General features: G+C 51.8%; 9 protein-coding genes across 9 annotated transcripts; 7 read left to right on the forward strand and 2 right to left on the reverse strand.

Annotated features, from left to right (window-relative positions):
• Nucleotides 1-277: 277 nt before the first annotated feature.
• On the forward strand, nt 278-5,267 carry EDD37DRAFT_255538 (adenosinetriphosphatase). The gene has a single exon (XM_062810733.1). It carries the CDS (start codon nt 627-629, stop codon nt 5,106-5,108), a length of 4,482 nt encoding a protein of 1,493 aa, XP_062673101.1. The 5' UTR covers nt 278-626; the 3' UTR covers nt 5,109-5,267.
• A 1,377-nt stretch (nt 5,268-6,644) lies between these two features.
• Nucleotides 6,645-8,037, reverse strand: EDD37DRAFT_255565 (uncharacterized protein). Its single transcript, XM_062810734.1, has 2 exons — nt 7,741-8,037; nt 6,645-7,612 (listed from the first exon to the last, which is right to left on the reverse strand). The coding sequence occupies exons 1-2, from the start codon at nt 7,898-7,900 to the stop codon at nt 6,861-6,863; spliced, it is 912 nt and encodes a 303-aa protein (XP_062673102.1). The 5' UTR covers nt 7,901-8,037; the 3' UTR covers nt 6,645-6,860.
• Nucleotides 8,038-10,502: 2,465 nt separating this feature from the next.
• Nucleotides 10,503-11,537, forward strand: EDD37DRAFT_255781 (uncharacterized protein). The gene is made up of 2 exons (XM_062810735.1): nt 10,503-10,696; nt 10,789-11,537. Exons 1-2 carry the CDS (start codon nt 10,557-10,559, stop codon nt 11,183-11,185), a joined length of 537 nt encoding a protein of 178 aa, XP_062673103.1. The 5' UTR covers nt 10,503-10,556; the 3' UTR covers nt 11,186-11,537.
• A 420-nt stretch (nt 11,538-11,957) lies between these two features.
• On the forward strand, nt 11,958-13,014 carry EDD37DRAFT_621752 (40S ribosomal protein S13). The gene is made up of 4 exons (XM_062816008.1): nt 11,958-12,235; nt 12,297-12,329; nt 12,494-12,540; nt 12,598-13,014. Exons 1-4 carry the CDS (start codon nt 12,034-12,036, stop codon nt 12,769-12,771), a joined length of 456 nt encoding a protein of 151 aa, XP_062673104.1. The 5' UTR covers nt 11,958-12,033; the 3' UTR covers nt 12,772-13,014.
• Nucleotides 13,015-14,129, reverse strand: EDD37DRAFT_621757 (uncharacterized protein). The gene is made up of 3 exons (XM_062816009.1): nt 14,033-14,129; nt 13,615-13,943; nt 13,015-13,564 (listed from the first exon to the last, which is right to left on the reverse strand). The coding sequence occupies exons 1-3, from the start codon at nt 14,047-14,049 to the stop codon at nt 13,470-13,472; spliced, it is 441 nt and encodes a 146-aa protein (XP_062673105.1). The 5' UTR covers nt 14,050-14,129; the 3' UTR covers nt 13,015-13,469.
• Nucleotides 14,112-18,123, forward strand: EDD37DRAFT_621760 (NuA3 HAT complex component NTO1). The gene is made up of 2 exons (XM_062816010.1): nt 14,112-16,787; nt 16,835-18,123. The coding sequence occupies exons 1-2, from the start codon at nt 14,425-14,427 to the stop codon at nt 17,847-17,849; spliced, it is 3,378 nt and encodes a 1,125-aa protein (XP_062673106.1). The 5' UTR covers nt 14,112-14,424; the 3' UTR covers nt 17,850-18,123.
• Nucleotides 18,124-18,486: 363 nt separating this feature from the next.
• On the forward strand, nt 18,487-19,587 carry EDD37DRAFT_606044 (uncharacterized protein; the record flags this gene model as incomplete). Its single annotated transcript, XM_062814853.1, has 3 exons — nt 18,487-18,523; nt 18,579-18,672; nt 18,723-19,587. The coding sequence occupies 3 exons, from the start codon at nt 18,487-18,489 to the stop codon at nt 19,585-19,587; spliced, it is 996 nt and encodes a 331-aa protein (XP_062673107.1).
• A 1,923-nt stretch (nt 19,588-21,510) lies between these two features.
• EDD37DRAFT_255899 (uncharacterized protein) lies at nt 21,511-22,052 on the forward strand. The gene has a single exon (XM_062810736.1). It carries the CDS (start codon nt 21,636-21,638, stop codon nt 22,026-22,028), a length of 393 nt encoding a protein of 130 aa, XP_062673108.1. The 5' UTR covers nt 21,511-21,635; the 3' UTR covers nt 22,029-22,052.
• A 1,348-nt stretch (nt 22,053-23,400) lies between these two features.
• Nucleotides 23,401-24,608, forward strand: EDD37DRAFT_255902 (uncharacterized protein). Its single transcript, XM_062810737.1, has 2 exons — nt 23,401-24,225; nt 24,284-24,608. Exons 1-2 carry the CDS (start codon nt 23,635-23,637, stop codon nt 24,575-24,577), a joined length of 885 nt encoding a protein of 294 aa, XP_062673109.1. The 5' UTR covers nt 23,401-23,634; the 3' UTR covers nt 24,578-24,608.
• Nucleotides 24,609-24,922: the final 314 nt, after the last annotated feature.

Here is a 24,922-nt window from a genome sequence, read left to right on the forward strand (position 1 = left end):
AATGCTGTTCAGACCCAGCCTGATGTTCCCAGCAAGGCGCATAACGGCCGGTGGTCTGGCCGACATGGAGAATGCGGAGCACCCAATAGAAGAGCCCAAAAGGTTTCGACAAGGAGTTTTCACAATCTTGAAGACGAGGGACCTCCACCTCCGCGAGGGTTAGTAACCGGCAGCCCGAAAGCGCAGAAGACGCCCTGGTTGGACATGGCGAGCTGAATGTGTAGGCCCCCAGCTGCGGCACAGGGAAAGGGACCGACCCTTCGACGATCTGGTCTAGAGCCTGCAAACCCTCCCCATCAAAGCTTAGATGATGTCGAAGAAGTTCTCACACTCAAAGTCAGAATGAGGCAGTGAGAAGTCGGAGAGTCAAGGGATAAAAAGGAGCTGTTGACGTTGACGTTGACTACGACTACTAGGGACACAAATTTGTGCCTCGGCATCCGCGGTCGGTCGGTCAGCCATCGCCAACACCACCAACCGATTCTACTACTGCGCCTGTGAGACATGACTCTTTTCTAGCCGATTTTCACATTCACCCAACAAGTGTCGAGTACTCGTTGCGCTGAAGAGGAGGCCCCATACTACGCAAGAACATGCGGACGCCTCTCGAGACCTTCTAAGCGAACATGGCCAGTCTCGAACACGAGCTTGAACATCCCAAGAAGCGTCGACGGCGTGAGATTTCCCGCCGACCTGTAGCGGCTCGTCTGGCTTTCGACGACACCACCCAGGCTCACACTGCCTCGGTGCCACAAACTCTTTGGAGTCGACTTGTCTCTACGGAGAATAGTGAGTCGCACAAGATTCCTTGGATTCAACGTGGTGCTGACTGTGGAGATTCTGAAGATGCTCGCCCACCCACAGCAGAACTGTTTATAGCACTTACTCCCTGGTCACCCTTACACGACGACGTGCAGGAGTCAATATGGACCGTCGTCTCTGCCCAGCCGCAGGAACCTCACCCCCGAACCGAGTCGCTCGAACAGTCCGATGTCATCAAGCTCTCCTCCTCTTCCCTGGCCTGCCAGTCGCTGCTGAAGACGTACTCAGCGATCGATCGGGATCGTCACCCAGGCCACGTACCAAAATTTATCGAAGTTCGGGCTATCGCGACAAAACCTCTGGTGTTGGAAACGCTCTACGTGTCGGTTGAAAAGAATCTGCTCGAGAAGGTGGATGACATTCAAGCCAAATTCGGCGGAGGCTTTCAATATGGGAAAAATTCCAGATTAGACAAGAGACAAGGGTGGGCCAATGGTGTTTTACAGAACGTGCCGGCACATGTCTCTCGCATGGCTTCTCTCGTTCGAGAAGCACTTTCTCAAATGCAGATCATTCACAATGGAGATGTATTCCCTCTGCCACTCCCGGCGCATCCTATCACCCATGTCCGGGCCCCTCCAGCCATTGTTGTTGAATGCGAACCAGTATCTCAGGGCCGGATATCAGACAAAACAAAGATTGTACTTATCCAGACCGGTTCATCGCAGGAGAAGGCGTTGAAGAGGCTTGGACCCGTTCAGCCTATAATCGAAGAGTCTCTTGAAGATACGGCCGAAGACACCTCCAATGATCAATTCTACTCGGCAGCGGAAGACGGACACACTGAGACGGGGTCTGATGAGGGTGATGGCTCGGACGACGATGCTGAGAGCGATGATGCAAGCCGTGAGGAGAGTGACGAAGACTCTGATTCTATGGATGATATGATCTCCCTGAGTGCTCCAGGATTACCGCCGCAGCAAGCAGGCACGCTTTCGGCCATGACAGCTGCGACACCCAGGCCTGGGGGAAAGCGAGCCACCGGAACCCATACACCCGGCTCCCTATATTCAAGCTTCACGTCAACTACAACAAGAGGCGGAAATCGACCGGGGAAGGTCTTCAGAACAGAAGCGCTTCTGCGCAAGGTCCCATCCGATTTGATGCATCCTAAGCCTAGCCCTGACGAGGACGAAGAGTCATTTATATTCGTCGACACGAGTATGCTGGCAAAGATAGGATGCTTCTCGGGTGACTGGGTGCGCATCGAGGTGGCGAGGAACGTGAGCTCTCAGGGTTTTGCACCATCACTGATGCGCTCCTTCAGCGGCATCGCTGACGAAGAAGATTCCGATTGGCGAACGGTTCGAGTCTTTGGCATATCAGGATTATCGAGCCAGCAACCTCGATACGCCGTCGACAAGACAGGTGACAGACGATCGAGCCTCTCGCAAAGAGATCTACAATTGCCGATGTCGCCTGCACTCCTTCTCTCCCCAATACTACTTGCCAATCTTACCAATGCTCAATTCGTCAAAATTGGTGCCTTACCACAAGCCCCACGTCACGACCATAGACCGTCTCAAACGAGCCGTTCAAGTAGCTCGAAAACTCCGCCACTGGCCAAAGAGATCCAATTCTCGAAAATCGCAGATCCAACCACCACCAATCCTGCACTGCAGTCTACGCTGTTCTCTTCTCTCAAGCATTACTTGGAAGGCAGAAAGCGCAAATTAAAACGAGGCGATATCCTTGCGGTGCCAGTGGATCAGGAACTCGGGAAGGCCATGTTTTCCAGTGGTTCCGAAGGCAACACAGGGGATGATGAGACTGTGACCAGGCTCAATAGCCCGACAACATCGGGTTCTCAACAATTCGCGCTCGCGTGGTTTCAAGTTCAACAGGTCGACTTTGAGAAATCCGACGGCGAAAGTGGCCAAGGTGAAAATACCTGGGGTGGTGTTGTCACTCTTGATCCTTTGCAAGCTCATGTGTCTCAGAGTGGAAGCAGTGTTCAGTCTGTTTCGCATCTGACCGAGACTTGGAGTCGATACTGGTTTGGCATACAGAAGCTTCCGCAGCAGAATTCACACAAAGTCGATCATATATCTACGGCCGCAGACATTCCCTCCCCAGAAAAGTTGCCGCTAGAGAAGCGCCTGAATGGGCTCATATCGGCGGCGGTGAGCAATCGGGCAGTGAATCTTGGCCTCCCTCCGCTCGTAATACTTCTACATTCGAACCAACGGCAAATTGGCAAATCCTACATCGCCAACTCGGCTTGCTCCGCAGCTGGCGTTCATACAGTTCCCATCTCTGTACATGATCTGCTGTCTGAGAATGCTGCCACGACTGGTGGCGGAGACGTGAAGACGGAAGCACTCTTAAGGACACGAGCTGAACGTGCGCTCTCGGGAGGCTCTCAGCAAACTGCGCTGCTCATCCAACATATCGACGCACTGACGGCGGATAGAATGGTGCCGACATTGCAGGAGATAATATCATGGTCTCGTGTGGTGATTGCAACGACATCGAAGATTGATGACATTCCAGCAGGCATTCGGAGTCTATGTTCTCATGAGTTCGAAGTGACGGCACCAGACGAGTGGGCAAGAGAAATCATCCTGCGGAATAGCTGTACATCGATCTCGACAGCTCTGTCCAGCAGCGTCAATCTCAAAACCGTCGCTCTGCAGACTGCTGCTCTGGTGGCTGGCGACCTGCTTGATGTCGTCAGCCGTGCCTCACTTGCGCGGTACTCGCGTCTACTGTCTCTGGCAGAATCCCAGTCTTGCGACTTGTACGATGTCTACGTGTCTGGAGGTCAAGCGGCCACGTGCCTGCTTCCCAGCGATTTCAGCCGTGCCATTTCTGCCGCTCGATCTACATTCTCCGATGCCATTGGTGCTCCAAAGATTCCAACTGTCACTTGGCAAGACGTTGGTGGCCTTTCCTCGCAGAAGGATGCCATTATGGAAACGATATCCCTACCCCTTACTCACCCAGAACTTTTCGCAAACGGCATCCGGAAACGATCCGGAATTTTGTTCTATGGGCCGCCGGGAACTGGAAAGACGTTGCTCGCTAAAGCTATAGCGACTGAATTCAGCCTTAATTTCTTCAGTGTCAAAGGTCCCGAGCTTCTGAACATGTACATTGGAGAGTCCGAGGCGAATGTCCGCCGGGTTTTCCAGCGTGCTCGAGATGCTCGTCCATGTGTGGTCTTCTTTGACGAGCTGGATTCCGTTGCCCCAAAACGTGGAAACCAAGGTGATAGTGGTGGTGTCATGGACCGAATCGTTTCGCAACTCCTGGCTGAACTTGATGGCATGTCAGGCGGAGGCAGCGACGACGACAACTCAGACGGCAAAACATCATCAAACGCTGGAGGTGTCTTTGTCATTGGCGCCACGAATAGACCGGATCTTCTTGATCCTGCCCTTCTCCGACCTGGCCGTTTCGACAAGATGCTCTATCTAGGAGTTGCGGACACGCATGATTCACAAGTGACGATACTGAAAGCACTCACTCGTAACTTCACACTCGCGCCGGATGTGGACCTGGTCCGAGTCGCCAGTCGATTGCCCTTCACCTATACAGGTGCAGATTTATATGCACTGTGCAGTGATGCCATGCTCAAGGCCATCACTCGAAAGACACACGCGGTGGACGAGAAAGTGCAACAGATCACTAAGGTGCGCGGCGAAGAAGTCAGCACCGGATACTTCTTTGACCACCTGGCCACGGAGGAAGATGTGCAGGTTGTAGTCAGTGAAGAGGACTTTACTGCCGCACAAAACGAGCTAGTGGGCAGCGTCAGCAAGAAAGAGCTCGAACACTTCGAAAGGATACGGAACATGTTTGAGGAGCAAGACATTACCGGTGGACCCAAAGATAGCAAGAGCAATGGTATTCCTGCCAAAGATCAGCAGGTCAAGCAGCCGAATTTCCCATTGCGACCAGCCCCGAGCATGACACCACCTGTTTCTCTCACGGATCATCAGGGACAGAATACCGCCCAGTCAAATGCACCTCCAGTGGAGTCAGTGCAGAGCAAGGGCAAAGGGAAACAGAGAGTTATCACGGCATCCAATGTCCGCGCATATCCTGCAAGCACAAACACATACAAGCAAGCAGCACGCATTGGTAATCCTGACTCGGGCAATTCCTCGGATGCAGATGATGATTACGGGGTGAGCATGTCCCATCTCAACGGCTCGGTCGTCAACGGCACCAATGGTGACAAGGGTAAAGCCTTAGGTAAGGGCAAAGCAAAGGAACAAACGACCCTTGATGAGTTCGTGAATGATATCGAAGGAGATGATGAAGATCTCTACGAGGATTAAGTAGGCTTTGCCTACTCAAAGGCTTTCCTGCTGGCATGAACATCAGAGGCCAAGGACGCTATGCATTCGTTGTTCGATGCATCAGTATAGTCACCTTGACGAGGACAATTTGGAAGTCACATATCATCTACAGTATTTCAGGAGCGTTCTGGTAGGAATGAGAAAAGTCTTCTGAGTTGTCATGATCGTGACTTCCGTGCCTTCCTTCCTCCTCGATGTTTTGTCCACCTATCGACTCACCATCGATTTCGTTCTGCGTACTTTCTTATTGTTTCCTCGCACAGTACCTAGTCTAGCTGCGCGGTAAGACCAGGGATTTCAATGACGCGGAGAGTGTGATACAATGACCCAAGCAATACGAAGCAGAGCAGAGCTCCCTCGCCGCCGCCGCTGTGTAAGGCGGGCGATACGAGGGAAAAAGCAAGCAACACGAACTTCCGCGAATGTTCCGAACTTACTACAGTAGTATGTACACCTTTTAACAACTCCACTGCTATTTTTGCCTTGTGTGCAGTGTGCAGTCGTAGCCGAGTCCTGCCTCCAGGAAGGTTTTTGAATCTTGCAGATGAACCTTCGACTCCATAGGTGAGGGCCATATACCCATGTACCACTACCTGCTACAGTATGGTATACGGCAGCCTTGGTGTGAAGCATAGACCACTCGTAGCGTGCCTCTGTCTCGCGTATCTCGTTCTCTGAAACATAAAGTTACCTACCTGGTAGGTAATCACACTTATCATCTGGATTGGAATCACAACTACGGGGGGACTAGAAAGCACATCCTGACTTTCTGGACCCCCTGCACGAATCACTACAGTAGTAGGTTACACATGCAGGGGAGCTCCGAGTCATCCCTGTCAACTCTAGAAGGTCAACCCTTACCAGGGAAGTAACGAAAGCGGGAGCAAAAGCACATGCAGCATGCTCGTAGAAAGACAATATTGTTCAAAAGTTGGGCAAGTCTCGCTGGAGACGTTGCCGGTATGTCATTGTCATTGTCATTTTCGGCTTGATCCAGCAGGCCGACATCCTCGCCGTGGTGGTATGTGTATCTTCCTTCACCATAGTCATTCTCCGCCATCACAAGACGTCAACCACAGCCGTAAATGCCCGCGGACATTCTACCAGGTACCCATGAGTCGAAGTAAAGCGTCACGCCTCCTGGCGGAACTCAAAACAATCATCAACCCTCAGCCTTGCCCTCTAGTATGTCGGACAGCGAAGGAGCCTTCACAAAAGCAAAACAGAAGAGCAGTCGTCGTGATCCGTTTCCCCTTGGCCATTTTGCTTTTCACATCAGACCTGCATTTTCCCAAGTAACATTAAGTAGTGTATCGTCCAAGGTCCAAAGTATATTTGGCAATATCCACAAACAGAAATCGATATACTTTTCCAATAGTGTTCTCAGATGATCAGAGCGAGGACGACCTGGCCAGCAGATTGTTCCTTGTCCTGATCCAGAATTAGAAATACAAAATAACAAAACAAACGCTCGTGTTGCTGATGCTCGCGCCATTATGCAATTAGCGAGTAATGGCTTGACACGCGATGAAAACCGTCGATAGGATAGGAGACGCAAACACCTGCCACCCCAAAGGTCTAAAGCCGTAGACATGGGTATCGTTCACATCTTTTGGCCTCCTTGTCTATAGTCGTAGCTCGTACAGTGTAGGCAGTATGTCCTGTCCAAATGGTCGCGCATCCAGGTTGTACATTGTAGCAAAGCGTTGGAAGTACTGTCGCAAAAGCGAGTCAAATTGAAGGCGGACCAGATTGTTGGTCGTCCGACCTCTGTTCTGGGTCTTGCTCGATACTGGGACTATGCGCTTGCTGTATGTCGCGAGCTACCGCAGCCACACCCTGAGCGCGTTCGTTCGATCTCAGTAACAGCCTGTCCGAGGGACTCTGAGCAGCGCCTGAGCTTCTCTCGTTGCCAGAGTCTTCGGGAGGAGGAGATCTTGCTGGTTCCTGTCGTGCTAAGTAGGCGGGTTCCTCGTGTTGCCGCCTCGAACGCCGCCGGCTGCTAGAAGTCTCCTCTCTCTGCGGGACGGGTTGTGCCACAGGAGTTCGAAGTCTTGGTGAAGTTCCAGCGAGCGGCTCAGACAATGAGCCAGGAGTTCCAGAGGGTCTCGGTCTCTTCGTAGAACGCTTTTTCGGCTCATACGTTTGCCCAACGGCGGCCAGTCTCCGATCGCGTTCTTCAACTTCTTCTTTGGTTGGACGGCCTCGCTTCCTGCGTCTTTCCGGTCCCAACTCGGGCACAAATGGTCGCAAAATGGTGAATGCTTCCCCGTTCGTGGTAACAGGCAATGGCGAGTCTGTTGTGCGTGGAGGGCGAGGCTGTATCGACCGATGCAGAGGAGGATGTAGTTCATGTTCTGACACTGTTCGACCGTGTCCTTGACCTAGGCCAAAAGATGGAGCAAAGCCTTGGAAGCTCATGGAGGAGAACGACCGCGTCCGCAACTCTTCGTACATCTTCCGACAGGCACTGACCGAGCGGCCTACATGGGTCAGCGAACGCTTTGAGGATCCAACACGGGAGAGCAACGCGCTTTGCGCACATCGCACATGGACACGACGAGACTGCCCCAGCAATGCGCGCAAAGTCATGTGCCTCGAGAAGGCATACCTGGTGGCAGAGCAATCTCCTCCCATCTAAATTGTATACTGGTGTCGGCCATAGCCCGTATTAGCCAGGAAGGTACATCCCCCACAGCACCTTGAATTATATTGGTCAACAAAATGATCTTCTCGTCGACTGTCCATTCGGTATTGACCAGAGTTGACATCGGTATAGGAGGCAGAGTAGCGCAAACAGGCTGTACAGAGGGATGGACTGCATGTGACTGTCGTCAAGCGAAATAGAGACCGGCATATGGCAAAGCAGGCGCATTCGTCCAGTGGTTGCGACCTCTCCGGGGATTATATCGCGAAGCCAAAATGTTAGACTGAAAGGACAGGCAGAGGGTCGGCTGAGATTTGTCTTTTGGGGCCTTTGTTAGAGGAATAGATTGGTCGCCATTTGGGACAAGAACAAGAACACAAAATCCAGGCCTTGCTTCGTATGAGGCGCGCAGAAGGACTGATCAGCCATTTACAGAGAGCCAGTGGCCACAGGACACTGGCAGATGATCAGGAGGTGCGGGTAGACCAATGGAGGCCGCAGCTGCAAGACATGCAACGGCGCGCTGTGAGTGGCCGGTTGCGGTCATGGAGGAGGGATCTTGGGATCGAGGCATAGTGTGAGGGAAGGTTCCGTATCCGTTCGGTGGGAGGTGCAGATTCGCGGAGGAGTTCTTGGTTTCTCTGCCACTTTCGTGAGCTGTTCGCAGCAGCTGCAACTCTGAACCTGCGAGATGAGCTAGAGCGGGTTGGGTGGATGCAGGCGTCGAAAAGGTTGCGGTGGTGAATGGTGGGAAATCTTGTCTCCTGCATGAGTTCCAGTGTGTTTCTGGCTTAGCCGGCTCAGTCTTGGTGCTGTTGGTTGAATCTTGACTCGATTCAATCGCAATAGGCTATACCTGCAGGGAGCAGCGGGCACCTTCTTTCTCCTCTGCCCTCAATCTCCTCGCCCCTGCAGACCGCCGTAATTTATGCTGAGATTGCTTGGTTGCAGTCTGCAAAAAGGAACCCGCATAATATGATTTTCTTCCTTTGGTGTTTGAAGGGGATATTTTGATAGAGGAGAGTGGATTCGGGGGCATGTGCTCTCTCCCAATAACGGCGCATCCCGTCGTAGGCGTTGGAGGTCGAATGAGAAGCCTGGAATGTGTGTTGGAGGCCGGCCCCGCGGCCGAATCAACGCCCAAATCACGCCCAAGCTTTGATGGTGCGCCTTGTAAGCTCGTGACACTCTCTCCATCCTCATCCGCCCAAGCACATTTTCTCCATCTCAATCACAGCTGCCTCATTGCCTGGCATCCAACGATTTCCCGCTGGATAAATGGAGCCCGTGAACGTCAGCCTTGTCTTCTATTGACAGACTGGACAATGTGGTAAGAAGAGAAATACTCTGCCAACCAAGGTGAAAATGAGAGAAGAATTGTTCGGTAAGAAGATATCTGATCCAGAGATACACCGCAAGACTCACCGCCCCATCCCCACGATGAGAGAAAACTGTGTGTTGATCATCGTTCCCTTCCGCCATTTCCTACCTCCCCGCCCAGTGTCCGTTTCTCGGAAGTGCCAGCTTCTTATATAGATGCGGAACTCATTCTGACCGCCTCTTGCCGGTGAGGTTCGGCTATGCCAATGCGCGCCAGCGCATCCCGATGACGCGTTGGGCAGTTGTGCAGAACCACGTTGCGCCGCACAGAGCATCTCATCTTTCAGTAGCGGAAGCTAAACAACACTCGCCTCATTCTAACAGTCACTCACACATCTTGATCGGTACACTAGATCTGTTCGTCGATCCGCCGCACGCACCGTACTGCAGTCAGGTGGTCAACTCCATTCGCGCTTGTTCAGCTGGCGGGACCTTTTCTTTACTACCATTCGGCGGAAGTGATTTAAGTTCATCTTGTACGGCCATTGTCAGCTCTACACGTGGCGACGTATGTGTGGCCTCGCTACATCATCTTTTATGGAGACGAAAATGTTGCGCGCGTCAGTCGGACGGTAGGTCATTGCTCTATAGAAGACTAACTTGCAACCCCAGAGGTGATGGCAGTCTTTCTCAATGTGGGCGAACATCCCGAAGGCTTCTGATCAAGTTACATTGTTAAGTGAACTCCAGCATCAGATCAATGACGGCCCGGCTTGAGCAAATCTATAGGATCATGGACGGAACAACCGTGTCAGGCACCTTGTACTCCTGGTGCGAGCCTGCTCAAGCCGTTGCTGATGAAGTACTATCAGGAAGTTCAAAAGAGAAGGATACCAACGGCACCAGGGTGGCCAAGTCGACGTTTCTGCCACTGCGGCTCCTTCAGAGCCAGAATGCGTCCAACAGAGCCATATGCTGATGGGTTGGACGACTAACGGAGGGGCATTGCAGTACAGCTTGATATTAGCATCAAGAAGTTTCAAGTGTGCAGAGCTTGTTCACTATGTTGATTGCTTGCGGGAACAGCTGGTAGCGTTCATAAGCGTCACACATTGATATACTCATATACACCCATACGCTATGTCATATCAGCATTGGGGGCATCATCATATGGACCGTCCGCACATACAACCACCTATACGGCTTGCTTGACACCGCCCTGAGGATTCCAACAGACTATCGTCATCACATCACCTTCTTTCTCAATGTGCTCTACTCTCCGTTCCGTGGTCTGCAGCCATTGTCGTAGCCAAAAGTCACGTGCCAGAAACGCGCGCGTACGGCAAACTTTCCTGTAGCGCATCCGTAGTATGTAAATAGAGGTTGGACGAAGTGTACAAAGTATACGGATATTGACCTTTCTTACTACACGTCTGAAACACGCCCATACTCCCACGAAGATGTCTTCGTCTGCTGGCAACCCGCCTAGCGTGGTGGTGAACACGTCAAATAACAGACAACAAGTACCGTTGAGGGACTACTTGAATGCACGAGTTGCGCCGTTCTTGAAGAAGGCTATCACGCAGAGCCTGGATGTCGAGTACGTCAGTCTTGCGTCTTCCCGAAAATCGCCTATGGGCTCTGTTGCCCATCTAATGTGAGTGTTCTGTTGACGTTTGGCGCGTCGAATAGGGCCGAATTTCCTCTTCAATGGCTAGGAGAGTGTCTCATCCACCAATCGATCCTGTACGAAGGCAACCCGGATCGCACGAACATTCGTGAGCGCTTTCTATATACTTTCGAAGACCCCAAGCCCCAAGACGATTCAGTACCGGCACCACCGTCTGCGCCGTCAGAAAGTGCTGAAGTTCCGCAAGAAGCGAGCGCACAAGCTCATTCAGATGCACCGATGGATGAAACGCGCGCAACAGCTGCAGATCCTATTGTAGTAACGCAGGAAGTTGGGACAGAGCCAGAGGTGCCTATACCCGCTGACGCCCCTGTCGCGAACGGAATCAAAGAGGAAGCGGACACAAAAGAGTCGGAAGTGCAAAGAGATGGCGATACGGAGATGGGAGGCACTGTATAAGCACATCTGTGGCACTCTTGATTGTATCCATAGCGTTGGCGTCTGGAATTATGTTCACACATTGAAATGCAGTGGACGGCTGAAGTTTTGATACCCTTGGGTGGTAGGATATGATCAAAAGATTTTGCTCCAGCTTATTATACAAAGAATCTATGTGTCTAAGAGGTGCGAGATGCACCTGAGGACCGACGGCAACGTTCAAGGTCGTACAGTCTATCCTTCCTCGCTAATTGCGAAATGCTCTTGACTGTCTTGTTACGAAAATCTGCTTTGTCCGAGTCAGCGAAGCACTCATAAGGCCGAAACTTGAAATTGTGTGTTTGGTGGGAGAATCAGAAGTCCAGTAAATTCATTGAAGAGAAACAGCCACAAGGCTATTCCTCCTCTGACATAAGAGGTACCAGAAATAATATTTATTTTTCGAAGTTTGTCATCATAAGAAAAGCAAGCGGGTAGACGGGTTGTAAAGGATTCAACATACCAGGGAAGAGAATCACAAAGTGCTCAGAGAAGGCATATTGATCCAGCGTAAGAACCACCTTCTTGGCTATGCGCAGCCTATGCTGGCACTACGTCGATCAGCGTCCAGAGCCGTCCTCTTCATACATCTCGAGCTGCATGCTGCGTGCGTGGTGTTTATGAGTTCGAAAAAGTTGTCTGCGGAGAAAGAGTCGTCGAGTTCATCTTCGAAAAAAGTTCCCAGCTTAATGACTCAGCAGCCGCCAAGATTTCGTCTTGGCATCGAAAATCCGCAGCCGCCCTGATTCCCACAGTCTCGTCGAAATTGCGGATTGATCGAACAACGACATCGACAAACAGGTTTCCCGACAACACCACAAACCGCAATCATGGGTCGTCTTCACAGCAAGGGAAAAGGTATCAGCGCTTCCGCCGTTCCATACTCGCGAGCGGTTCCTACCTGGTTCAAGAGCACTCCAGAGACCGTGGTCGACAACATCTGCAAACTTGCACGAAAGGGTGCTACTCCATCTCAAATCGGTGTCATCCTCCGAGACAGCCATGGTGTCGCCCAAGTCAAGGTCGTCACTGGTAAGAAAGCGCAAGAATTCTTGAGTTGGAGGAGCAACTTTGCTGATCATTTTCTGCACAGGTAACAAGATCCTGAGAATCCTCAAGTCGAGTGGTATGCACAACATCCAATTTGCCCCGCCATGAGAGAAGACAAGAGAAAGATGAGCATGCGTTGCTCCAAACACTTCATACTCTTGCTTGCCTGCAATGCTTTGCAAGGCAATGGCACAGCATAGCCTCTGAGATTGGTCCATGAGACTGACAGAGTGACAATAGGTCTCGCCCCAGAAATCCCTGAAGACCTTTACATGTTGATCAAGAAGGTATGCCGTGCACGACTCAAGACGAAACATGTTTCAACTTGCTAATGTGGTTGTCAGGCCGTCGCCGTCCGAAAGCACCTCGAGCGCAACCGAAAGGACAAGGACTCCAAGTTCCGACTCATTCTTATTGAATCCAGAATCCACCGCCTCAGCAGATATTACAAGACTGTCGGTGTTCTGCAACCTAACTGGAAGTACGAGAGTTCCACTGCCAGCACCATGGTCGCATAAGCGTTGCGTCTGGTCTTTTTGAGCGAATGCGAACTGGTTTTATTGAGGGGTCCCAGACATGTTACTACATGACGTGGCGACCGCAAAGGTCGAGGAAGAGGTTGGGAACGCTGCTGGCACATTGAGACCCTATTATGGACATTGGCCGCACATCCAGAAATCGTCTAGAGCACCAGCATGAGATTTGTGTGGTGAAGAACGAAACCCATTGACAAAAATCATATTTCAAGATTCGCACAATATCCTGTGTTTGACTGTGTTACAATTCCTCCCCGGAAGCGCTTGATCGTCTGCTAAGCTGCTAAGCCGGCATGTGTATGAAGCTAGTTCTTAATACTTTTGCTGCGTAGTCCACAAGAGTAGTGTACCCGCTGATAGATAACAGAATCAGATCTAGAACTGAGCCCGCGATCCAATGCGCAGATATCACCAATCCTCATAACAGGTTCATTTACTGACCAACCGTACAGGATCTTCTTCCCAACCCTCATGAGTCATTGTGAGCCAAAGTCACGATCATGACAAGCCGCTGAAATGTACACTCTGATGGGCGAACTCTTAGTCGCAATAAATTGTACAATGCAATGCCCTACATGCTGAAAATGCGCCAACCCAATGGGTATCTTGCTGAAAAGTGAATGCCTCGCATAGAATGCCGCTGATGAATAAATCGACGTTTGTTCCCTCATCAACGACCATTAGCCACCGCGGCTGGTACCACCCGACTGTTGTAGAGCAGCGACCTGTTTGCGAAGGTCCAGCCAGAAATCCTTGCCGTTGGCCATCGTACCAGCTTTTGTCACAGTCAATCTCCGTCGGTTCTACGGTGTGGGGGGTACTCACGCTTCGCGCCCCATGGACCATCCGACTTGGCAGTCTGAGGCTTCAATTCTGGCTTGTACAGTGGTGCTTTCGCCGCGTATCCCTGCTTCAGCATCGCTTCCACGGCTTCTGCGTTGAACCCCGAAATGGGGACATGGTCATCGGGTGGCGGAACGGATGTCTGTGATGAGGGACCATTTGAAGCGTTGTCTGCCGATCTGTTCACGTTCGAAGAAGACTTTCCCCCTCTCCTGCTCGGGTTCGCATTGGGTGTGCCATCTCGAGGGCCTCCAGGCTGACGCTGCTGGGAGGCACCTTTGGAATCGTTTCCTCGACGACCGTTGCGGGTTCTGCCAGTCATTCTGTTAGCGAATTGATGCGGTGGTGTAAACTACAACGTGGCTACAGCGAAATCTGGGAACAGGACAATCAGACTTACTCTTCACCTAAGTTCATTTGAGAGTGCAGCAGAATAAAGCGAATAGTGACTGCTTTCGCCTTCACCTCTGAGTACAGTCGCGATGCGCAGGATCATGCACCGATGCCAAGACCGATGACCCACTTGTCCCATCCGAGCGCGACTTGACTCCATCCATCTCGAAGAGACGTCCCCCCATGGTGAGGACCGAAGAGTACTTCCGACTCAACACACTCCAACGCCATCGACGCGTATCTGCCACTCCTCCTACGACGGCCTCTGCTATGACTTTACTCAGCATTCGGTAGACCGAATGGAAATTCCCGCGCAGAAACCCCCTCCCATACGAAACTGCGCATCCTAGTCGATCACCTCAACGAACACGCGCGCCGCTTTGGGTAAATACCAGTGCGATGGCGCCTGTGAGCGGTGCACCACGGAGAGGCCGACCGAGAAAAGAAGCCGCGAAGCCACCGCAAATATTCTCAGACCTAGACCCTGAAGAATACGCAGCCTTTGCGGACGAGGAGCCACCCTCGAAACGCATGCGAACCTCGCGGAGAGCGCAACAACCGTCCAAATGGGTTCCAGGCGGACCTGGTGGTGGAGGTAGACACGTGGACAATGGGAGCACTCCTTCCAGTACAAGATTATCACGCGCAGCGGACGAATACTCAGTGCCCCGTACCCGCCCCAGACAGAGCCAAGATCGGAGGAAGACATTAACGACCACGCCTCGATTCTCGGCCAGGAGCAGGACTCGTGGTGGTGCACGGCCTCGATACAGCACTGCTGCGGCGGCCTCGGCGGCAGTAACGCATGCTGATGGGTATAAACCTCGAGAAGAGAGAGGCTGGGAAGAGTTTCACGCCGATCTAGATCTCGAGTCAGACTTCGCGGTTGTCACGGCGGAAGAGGTGGACGGCGTGGTAAAGTCGAAAATAGTCGACGGTACTCCGGCGTCAGAAGGTGTGGCAGTCCCTCCTATTGCTGTGACACCACCGAAGCGAAGACCAGGAAGACCTCACCGCACCCATAACTCCATGGTCAATGCGCTTCTGACACCTGAAGCACCCAAATTCGTCCCGATACCTGGTCCCAACCCTCGAGAACGACTCACCTTGCCGAGACCGTCATATCGAGAACTCGACCCGTTCTTGTCGTATGAACAGAAGGACATCGCGCAGGTGGATTTTGTGGACAAGTCTATGGCTAATGTCGGGTACCAAGAGAGTGAAGTATTCCTGCGGCCAGAGCGGACGTTGATCAGACAGACCGAAGGTTCTGCAGAAGAAGATCTTGACTTGAGCCCGGATCTCATCACTAATGGAGAGAACTCAGCCATTGGTGGCAGCGGTGTTGGACGTGTGGAATACGATATGGACGAGCAGGATGTGAAGTGGCTTGAGGCCTTCAACAAAGGGCGCAGTAAAGACGGAGTGCAGACCATAAAGCCAGCAATCTTCGAAATCACCATGACGAAGGTCGAGAAAGAGTGGCACGCTCTGGAGAAAAGGATACCCAAGCCGAACCCGAAAGCGCCACAGACGCAGAGACCACGATCTAGCTCTGCCGCAGCTGTCAATGGTGAACCTGCTGGGGAAGAACCTGACAGCAAATGTGCGATATGTGATGATGGCGATTGTGAGAATGCAAATGCTATTGTGTTCTGTGACGGCTGCGACCTCGCCGTCCACCAAGAGTGCTATGGCGTACCATACATTCCTGAAGGACAGTGGTTGTGCCGAAAATGTCAGCTAGTTGGTAATTCACGACCAAGCTGTATTTTCTGCCCAAACGAGGGAGGCGCATTCAAGCAAACCAACAACTCGAAATGGGCACACCTTTTCTGCGCAAGCTGGATTCCGGAAGTCACAATTGGCAATCCCTCTCTTATGGAACCTATCACCGACGTTGAAAAGGTCCCACCGAGCAGATGGAAGCTCCTTTGTTACATTTGCAAGCAGGAGATGGGAGCAAGCATTCAGTGCAGCGACGGTCGCTGCTACGAACCGTTCCATTTGACTTGTGCACGCCAAGCAGGTCTCTATTTGCGTATGAAGACAGGTGGTGGTCAGAACACCCTCATGGAGCCGTCCCAGCTTAGGGCTTTCTGCCACAAACACTCGCCTGCAGACTGGAAGCACGAGCACCATACTGACAAAGCATTCGAAGAGGCCACAAAATACTTCAAAGAACACTTCCGAGGCCAGATCTGGGCTGATAGTCGCGCATCTGCACTCGCTATCAACGAAGTGCACGATACTCCTAGCACTGAGAGGGGTCCGTTGAAGGTCACACTCACCAATAAGAAAGGCCAAAAGCCGAAAACGATATGGCGTTTGCCATCTGGAGCTCCAGTCATCCCCGAGGTCATTCTTAAATCTATCGAAGACGCTCTTGTGAGGTTCACCGTGCAAAGGAAGAAGGAATACGTTTCGGAAATCTGCAAATACTGGACGCTGAAACGTGAAGCGCGGAGAGGTGCCGCATTACTGAAACGGCTGCAACTGCAGATGGACACCTTCAGCTCTTTCGAGGTCACTCGCAGGGATTACAAAGCCCAGGGTGCTGCTGGTAGGGCGAGATTGGACCGTCGCATCGAGTTCGCTGAGAAGCTGTCCAAAGACATGAGTCGAATTGTACAAATTTGCGAACTGATCAAAGAACGCGAAGCATTGAAGTTGCAGGAGGCTGCCCTGATGAAGGATGTTGTTGACACAATTTACTTTCCCATACCGCATCTGCTTGAGCCGATTGTGGACAAAGCCCTCAAGTGAGTTGTATTTACCCACCGATGGAAGTGAAACTGACAAATCATAGGCTTGATCGTGGACTGTTCCGCAATGAACTTCTGGAACTTCGTGCCCGAGTATCACGCAAGGAACACACTTCGGTTGCAAGTTTTTCGAACGATGTTTTGCAAGTCATCAACTCGCAATTCGGGAACACTGCGGCAAACCTTTCGGAGTTGATATCTCTTGTCAGTGGTAGAGCCGAAGATATGAAGCAGGAGGATCGTGATCGGCGTACGTTGGCAAGACGAGTTGTCAAAGCCATCGAGCCACTCATCGAAGACGCAGCCCGGAAGGAAGCAGAACTGCATGGACGTCCTTATGCTCAGCAGATCCGAGAGATGGACGAAGCGCTCCTCTCGCGACGCGGGTCAGTTGCCGAGTCTGTCGACACTCGGGTTTTCGAGTCGGTGGAGGCCAAGCAAGAGACAGATATGGCAAGCCCAGGCGATGGCGATGTCGTGATGACTGATGTGCCAAATGAAAGCCTCGAAAAGTCTCCTCGATCTGAGCTGAACGGAGAAAACCAGGCAATGGCAGACAAGGTCGGAGTTACCAAGCCGGATGGCCTTCGTATAGAAGCAGAGTTGGTGACTTTCGACACCCCACCAGCGTCTACCAACGGCTTCAAACACGAGCAACAGGTTAATGGAGAAGTTCAGTCGGATCAAGTCCCGCAAGTGGAGCCACCTACACCGCCAATGAGCCTTGAGGGTCATTCACAGAATACGCCATCCGAAGGCGGCATTCCGTGGTATGTTGCCCCCTTCGATCCCGATGGTTTGACAATTTATGAAGAGAGGTGGACGGGCCCTGAGGTTCTTCGAGATATGAGTGAGGAGCTCAGCGAGATGGACGAAGACGAACTGCAAGAACTCGGTCCAGGTGATGACCTGGTTGAAGATGTCGACGGCATCTCGAAGGAGAAAGGTCTCGATTCCGCCCCTGCAAAGTCCAATACCCAGAAGAAGGTGCCCAGGAGATTTAGCAAACGTGGTCGCGGCTCTAATTGGGGCACAAGATCCTTCCGGGTCCGACGGTGAGACGTTGATATTGGATTGTATGAGAATGTGTTCTTAATCCAAGATAGCCACGGAGTACATCCTTACTTGATACGATAGCATTGGACGCGAAGGCTTTCAAGTCCTCAATGTTATAGCCAACAGATAGCCCATCACGCGGATACATCTGATGCCACGGACAGGTTCACGAGTGCTACAATAATACGGTACTCCACCCAGGTCATATTCCCCTATGGAACGTGATTGCATTAGCAACCCCGCCCAGCTGTTGAGTGCTAGCCTGATGGATGGGGCATGCAAGGCAGCCTGCGAGGTCGCGCAAGGCTGAACTTAAGCGAAAGTGAATCTGCCCAGCTCAGAGGCACCGGAACAACGATGGGCCGATTCCGAGCTATCAACTGCGAAATGCGCTAGCCATTCCAGGCGGCCGTGTCCTTTAATTTTCGCCTTCCCATCATCTTCACAGCCTCACAACAATCCTTCCAAGCAACAGCCATCCTGACTTCACTGCGGAACGGCTTGATATTGTTGTTCATCTTCATTCTTTCCCATTTCACTCGATCTTTCTCACATCCATCCCCCGTGACCTCTTCTTCTGCCTTGTTGCAGTACACAGCTTTTTCTCACCCCTTGACTCACGCTATTCTCATCAACCAAGATGGCTGACTTCGAGGATTCCGCCGCTCGCTATGAAGGTACGGCTCCAATCAACCCTTGAGCTATGACTAGTTACTGACTTGTATCTCGCAGACGATCGTGCTTACGGCCGCGACCGATCAGCTTCACCGCGTGGTGATCGAGACGAGCGCAACCGCAGCCGATCTCCCAATGGCCGCGACAGACCGTAAGCGAAGTCCATAGTCCCTTGTCTTAACCATACTAACAACCTCACAGCCCACCACCGCCCTCTGACACCCGAATGAAGGATTCCGAAGATGACGGCGCGCAGAATCCTGGCTCGAACCTTTTCGTCACTGGCATTCATCCACGCTTGACTGAGAGCGATGTCACGCGTCTCTTCGAGAAGTATGGTGAGGTCGAGAACTGCTCAATCATGCTCGACCCTCATACCAAGGAATCTCGTGGATTCGGCTTCGTCAAAATGGTCACAGGCGATCAAGCTGAGGCTGCTAGAGAAGGACTACAAGGTGAGGTGATTGAAGGTCGAACTTTGAGCATTGAAAAGGCTCGTCGTGCTCGGCCTCGCAGCCCCACACCAGGCAAATATTTCGGCCCTCCTAAGCGTGGCGGTAAGGCTTCCAGACTGATGTGCTATCCTCATCACGCTAACATTATAGAAGGTCCAATGGGTGGTGGACGCGGTGGCCCGCCGCGAGGTGGCTACCGCGACCGCTATGACGACCGTCGGGGAGGTCCGCCGCGCCGCGATGACTACCGTGGTGGCTCTCGCTACGACGACTATGACCGCCGTGGTGGTGGTGGATATGGCGATGACTATGAACGTCGTGGCTATGGCGGCGGCGGCTCCAGACGTGACAGAGACGACAGCTATGGCGGCCGCGGCATCGATCGATACGAAAGCAGACGTGACGAAGGCGGCTACAGTGGTGGACGCGGTGGCGGCAGCGCCAGCGCCAGCGGAGGCGGCGGTGGCGGCGGCGGCGGCGGCGATCGACGTGGATACTACGAGCGCGATGCCGAGCGTAGCTACCCTCCTGCTGCCCGTGAGGATGCGCCTGCTCGCGAGTACACCGGCAGCCGAGACTATCCTCGCGAAGACCGTTATGCCAGCAGGTAAGCAAACGAACCCGGGCTGCTTCAGCAGGCTACGGCGCCAACCGAGTTGTGGGCTTTCGGCTTGCAAACATTGCCTTTTCGATTTCCTCCATGTACTTGCGCGACTCAGTCACCGAAAGCTGCGGCTACAAAAGCATCATTGTGTTGTTTCCGGGTTGGAGAGCTTGTCTCACTCTCGGCGCTTCGGAATCACGGTTCATGGTCCGGGCAGACAGTCCCTTCAGAGTCGGATCTGCTTCTTATTGACGGCATAATTGTCGACATGTATCACAACGATACCGGCTGGGTCTTTCTTTTTGCTCGACTGAATCATCATGAGTCTGTTGCGGCACTCAGCAAACCATACTTTCATTTACCGCCTTGCTTCAACCTCGATAGTTCGCCCTCGCACAAAAGACGACGTCGGTCTCGACTCACATCTTTGCCTTACGCACGTTGCAATTTCAAAACATAACAAAAACATGACTCGCCGTATACGCCATGCACTAGACGCCAGTAGTTCCAGTCACCAGTCTTTGAGTCGCCCATGTCAACTCACCCTCAGGTCGCCACATATTCCCCCATCTCGCATCATCAGTGCTTCGAAGCTCTGACATACCTTTCTACGCTCAATGACCAGCCCTCCGACATTCAAATGTGGCAATTTTCACAAACAGTCAACAGCCTGATCACCTGCTATTCTTATGGTGTAAGTGTTCACAGGGAGACTTGCTGACATTGGCAGAGTCTTGCTACAAGCCGTGGCGTATCTTGTGTTTTGACAGCATATTGACACATACTGTGATGCGCCGAGTTTTGCGTCGCTAGCTGCTGTCAACTGCCAAAACTGTGCCACCACCACCTAAGACCTCACAACCGACTGGTCGCGTGCACCGTTTGGTTTCCAAACTCCAGCGATGACCAGAAACTCATCGCAGTGTATGCTTTTGTCGACTTGAACACCGCATCGTACAATCTCTCAGGTGTGCACTGTCTTTTGGTGCTAGGAATCTTCAACGTACATGGTATGCTAGATGCAGCTACCTGTACTTGATGTTGTTCGGCATGTCCCGAACACATATCGCGCTGTGATGGGCATGACGGGTTGGGCATCCTGTCGTTCCACAAACCCATTGAGAAGTCCGAACCTCTGGTCGAAGCTTGGCATTGAACTGGGGTAGGTGGCTAGGTAGGATTTGCGTTTCTTCTGTGCAATCACGGTCCAGTCATGTCGTCCTACTTACTACCTGCCGGTTTGTTGACAGTTGCATTTCCTTATCAGCAACTAATGATGCATCTGATGCATCGCTTATTGTGGCTTTCATCACTGGATTGAAGGGTGTGGAGAGGAAAGCAGTCATGTTCAACAGACTATTGAACTGCAGCATCACAAAGAAGGTAAGTGACCAGTTCGCAAAAATCGATAGTCTGCGGTGAAAGTCTGCAGCACTTTCGAAATCGTCGTAAAAGGTGGGTTGGAGCTGTGAAAACACAGTGCGGCGGAAGGTGGTTGGTCGTTGATAACAATCTAGACCATCAGAAATGATATGTCACCACGCATACATTGAGATTGAAATCTAGCTGCACTGTCCATTGGACGAATGCAACAGAATGCAGCAATATCACAAAATGTGAGCGCCTCGATGAGGGCGGTCATTGGTTGCATTGAGGTCGACGCTCGGGCCATCTGTGTGACGAAGGACGAATGGGGAGTCAGCCAGGCCCGACCTGGAGCTCTCCCCATGTTTCGAAGATATAAAGATACGCGCCCGTCGACCACCTCAGCGACCTCTCTTTCCTTCCTCCATTCCAAACATTGATTGTCTGGACTCTCCTTGCATCTCTATTTTTGTTCTTTCTCTATACTCCGCATATTCTAAAATTGGCTGGTCCAATCCTCCTATTGCATCATACTGTTCTATTTACTGCCAACTAAATCTCCACATCTCAACATCTTTTTATCCTGTATATCGACATCAGTGCTCTGAGAGCCCATCTACAGTCTACCCTTTGCAAATTAACAACATCTATACCAACTATTATCAACAATCAAACAATAGCACATTCAATATGCTTGCCTCACGAGTTGCTAAGCCAAAGTTGTCTTTGAGCATTTCTACGTCCACCGCCTCTCAAGCAGCCAGACCTTCTTTGTCGTTGAAGTCACCTCTGACACCCCTGAGGTCACCCGTGTCTCCTTCACCCATCAGCCCAACACAACGCAACACCAGACTGAACCAGAGAGGATACTCGACTATGCAACAGCCAACATATGCATATGTCAACTCGAGTTCCTCCCGAAGCATATTGAAGAAGAGCTCCAGGTCATCCACACCGGCGAGACGGCAACTGTCTTTCTCAGAAGACCCTGTCGTGCACTGCATTACCCCGATTGAGGATGAGGAGTACTACGGTCACTATGCGAAGATGTCCAAGGAAGAGCGGAGGTGGCAAAGAAGATGAAATGCGCTGATGATAACGCTTTGATGAGGATTTAGTGTTCTTGTGGTATCAACCTTCTCTAGGGGTTGTTGATACAATTGGTTGAACAGGTGGAAGAGTGGCCGACTTAACGACTTTTGACGATATATGAAGAGAAGAATGCCCAATGCTGAGTGCCTGGGACAGCATCGACAATGGCAGTGAACAATGCGAAAATAACACTAGATAGCAGTAGTACTCGCACTCTCCCACTTGAAGTTCGTGCCTGCTCTTTCCAGTGTCCACAACTTCCGTCGGAAGGTGCTGATCGCAGAGACAAGCCAGTCTGCCTTCTCCAGTGAATTTTTCGTGCCACAAGCATTCACACTGTGTGCTACTGTACGTCTGCACCGGATTGAACTGCGCATAGGGACTGGACCGGTCTGCGACTGAAAGGCTCGATGTTCTTGGCAACAGCCTGCATTCTTTCAGAGCGAAGAGCATGCAACACCTCATCATCTAAAATCCCTTGACCTGGTCGCCTGCCTTCTGCCTCCTAATCTGCTAAAGGCCAATGTCTACTGATTGACCACCATCAATCTGAAAGTGGGTTGAGAGGTATGTTTGGCGCGCCAATCATCTCATCCGGAGCTGAAGGACTAAATTTAGTCCTTAAGCGCTTGATAGACGACAAAGTTTTATCCTCCTTACAATCGCATCTTTGGATTCAACGATGCCGAAGCTTTCACCAGGGTAGACCCGCTTGAGCAATGAGCGGCACGATGTAGACTGGTCAATCATGGCACTTGATGATGCCCAAGGTTGGTCCAAGATCTTCATCGGTGGGATTGGAGAGCATCAGAAGCGTGCTAAATGCTCCCTCGAGGGTTTGCACGTCACCTCAGCCATGCAGCCAATACCTTGCGTGCAGTCATGGTTGTTTCTGGCTCTCTGGGGCATGTAAAGCCGCATCAATCGGCAGTCTGCCTCGTGGATCCTCGACAAGTAGGTTTTGCCGAGATCGCAGATATGAACGGTTCCTTTACCATCCAGTCGCTGCTCTCAGCGGCTACTGAGATTCGCCTCGTCGACAGCCGCCGAGGAAGGCGCCCCGAATGGCTCGCTTTGAATACCAGCAGGGTTTGCTACCAAATATATTGCCGAACTACGTTGGTTTGACCCACCTGTTTGTCCACCCGTCGCAAGGCTGAGCTTCTGAAGTCTCAAGTCTGCCGTTATGGCACCTTGATCCAATGACGCTCGTGCTTCTCCTCCCATCGACCAACGTCTCTTGCACTGACCTATGCGCCGTTGCAAACCTCCTCGGCAGTGTTAGAGAGTTGGCCAGACTACATCTGAGGTGCTAAGTTTCGTTATGCTCCCGATCCAAATTGACGCCCGCGTGTTTCGAGTTCTATGCGAGGTTTGTCTGCGCTGGGTATCATCTCTTCATAAGCAGGTGGCCAGGCTCAAGTTACTCAGGTATCCAAATCTGTTGTGGTCCAGTCGTCAAGCTTTCCAAGGGCTTCTTCTGTCGCTGTTTTCTTTGAGTCGCACGCTCGTTGTTCATCGGCATCCATAATCATAATATCCATCCCTCTGTATCCCGGCCACTTCTTCTTCGACCTACGCTTCATTCTGCGGGACTATGAGCATAATCACGCGACCAGTCATGCCACCTCAGCGTACTATCCGCCGACCTTCAGAAAGGGCTGTGCCTTACAGCTTGCGAGACTCAGCCAACATGTCGTCTGCGACGCACATGGCCGCCACTATGACTCCCAATATGGCAGCATGGCCGCCGCCGCCACAACAACCGACCATGAGCTGGGCTGAACAACACTTGCAAGACCCTCAAATGCAATACGCTCAACAGACCATGATGCCCACCTACATGCAACCTGTGCGACCTCAATCAATGCCAAACATCCACAATGCGCAGGAGTCAGGGCCACGACCGGGACAGAGTGGACCCTGGACGCCAGAGGAAGATGAGACCCTCATCAAAGCAAAAGGCGAAGGATTAGCCTGGGACGAGATACATCGACGATACTTTCCCCACAAAACAGGAAATGCATGTCGGAAGAGGCATGATAGGTTATTGATCAAAGCGAGGGATCCAACCTGGGACGAGGCCAGGACCCAGAAGGTGGTCTCCCGGTACAATCGAGTACGTGAACAAGTTTGGCGCTCTATCGCCGATAGTGTTGGGGAGAAATGGGAAGACGTGGAGAGAGTTGTAGGTGGTTCCCTTTTCCCCGAATGTGTCTACTCCAACAGCTAATCTTTGACAATAGATTCTCCAACAAGGCTGTCGAGGATTGAGGACGCGTCCTCAGCACGGAAGAACCAGGTCTCGAGCGAGTTCTGGTCAAGCAGCACTAGGTGAATGGGACCACATCTCATCATCGACAGAGGAACGTGAAAACACGGACGATAGCGGCATCAGCCTTGGACATGCAGGGCACAGTCGACGTGCCAGTGAAATCGGGGCGGGTCAACCACAAAGTCTTCCCAAGGTGCAATACTTGTTGTCGGAAGCTGATATGCATTATCCTTATGCCCCGTACAGAGGAGGTGAAGGTCAGTAAATGTGGACAGACCATCTCAGCCCGGAATGGTTCATGACGGTATGACGAAAACAAGGGGCAGGTTATTTTTCTGCGACGTCCCTTCCTTTTTTGCGACCGGCGCAATGGGCAACGGGCAATGTATCCTTAGATCTGATGTACAATTGTGTGTATACTAGGGCGTATAATGACAAAAAGGCCCTGGACAAATGATCACAATTACTCAGTTTGTCCTGGTTTTCGTCTTGACAGGTCCGATTGTTCTTGGTACTCCCTTGATCCGAAGACAAACTTCCGCAGTAAAGCGGTAAAACAACGGCAACACGCCCTTTTGATGCCGATAGATGTCTAGTGTCGTCCGTCCGG

The sequence above is a fragment of the Exophiala viscosa genome (genome assembly GCF_022695815.1).
Source record: "Exophiala viscosa unplaced genomic scaffold EDD37scaffold_2, whole genome shotgun sequence".
Lineage (NCBI taxonomy): Eukaryota > Fungi > Ascomycota > Eurotiomycetes > Chaetothyriales > Herpotrichiellaceae > Exophiala > Exophiala viscosa.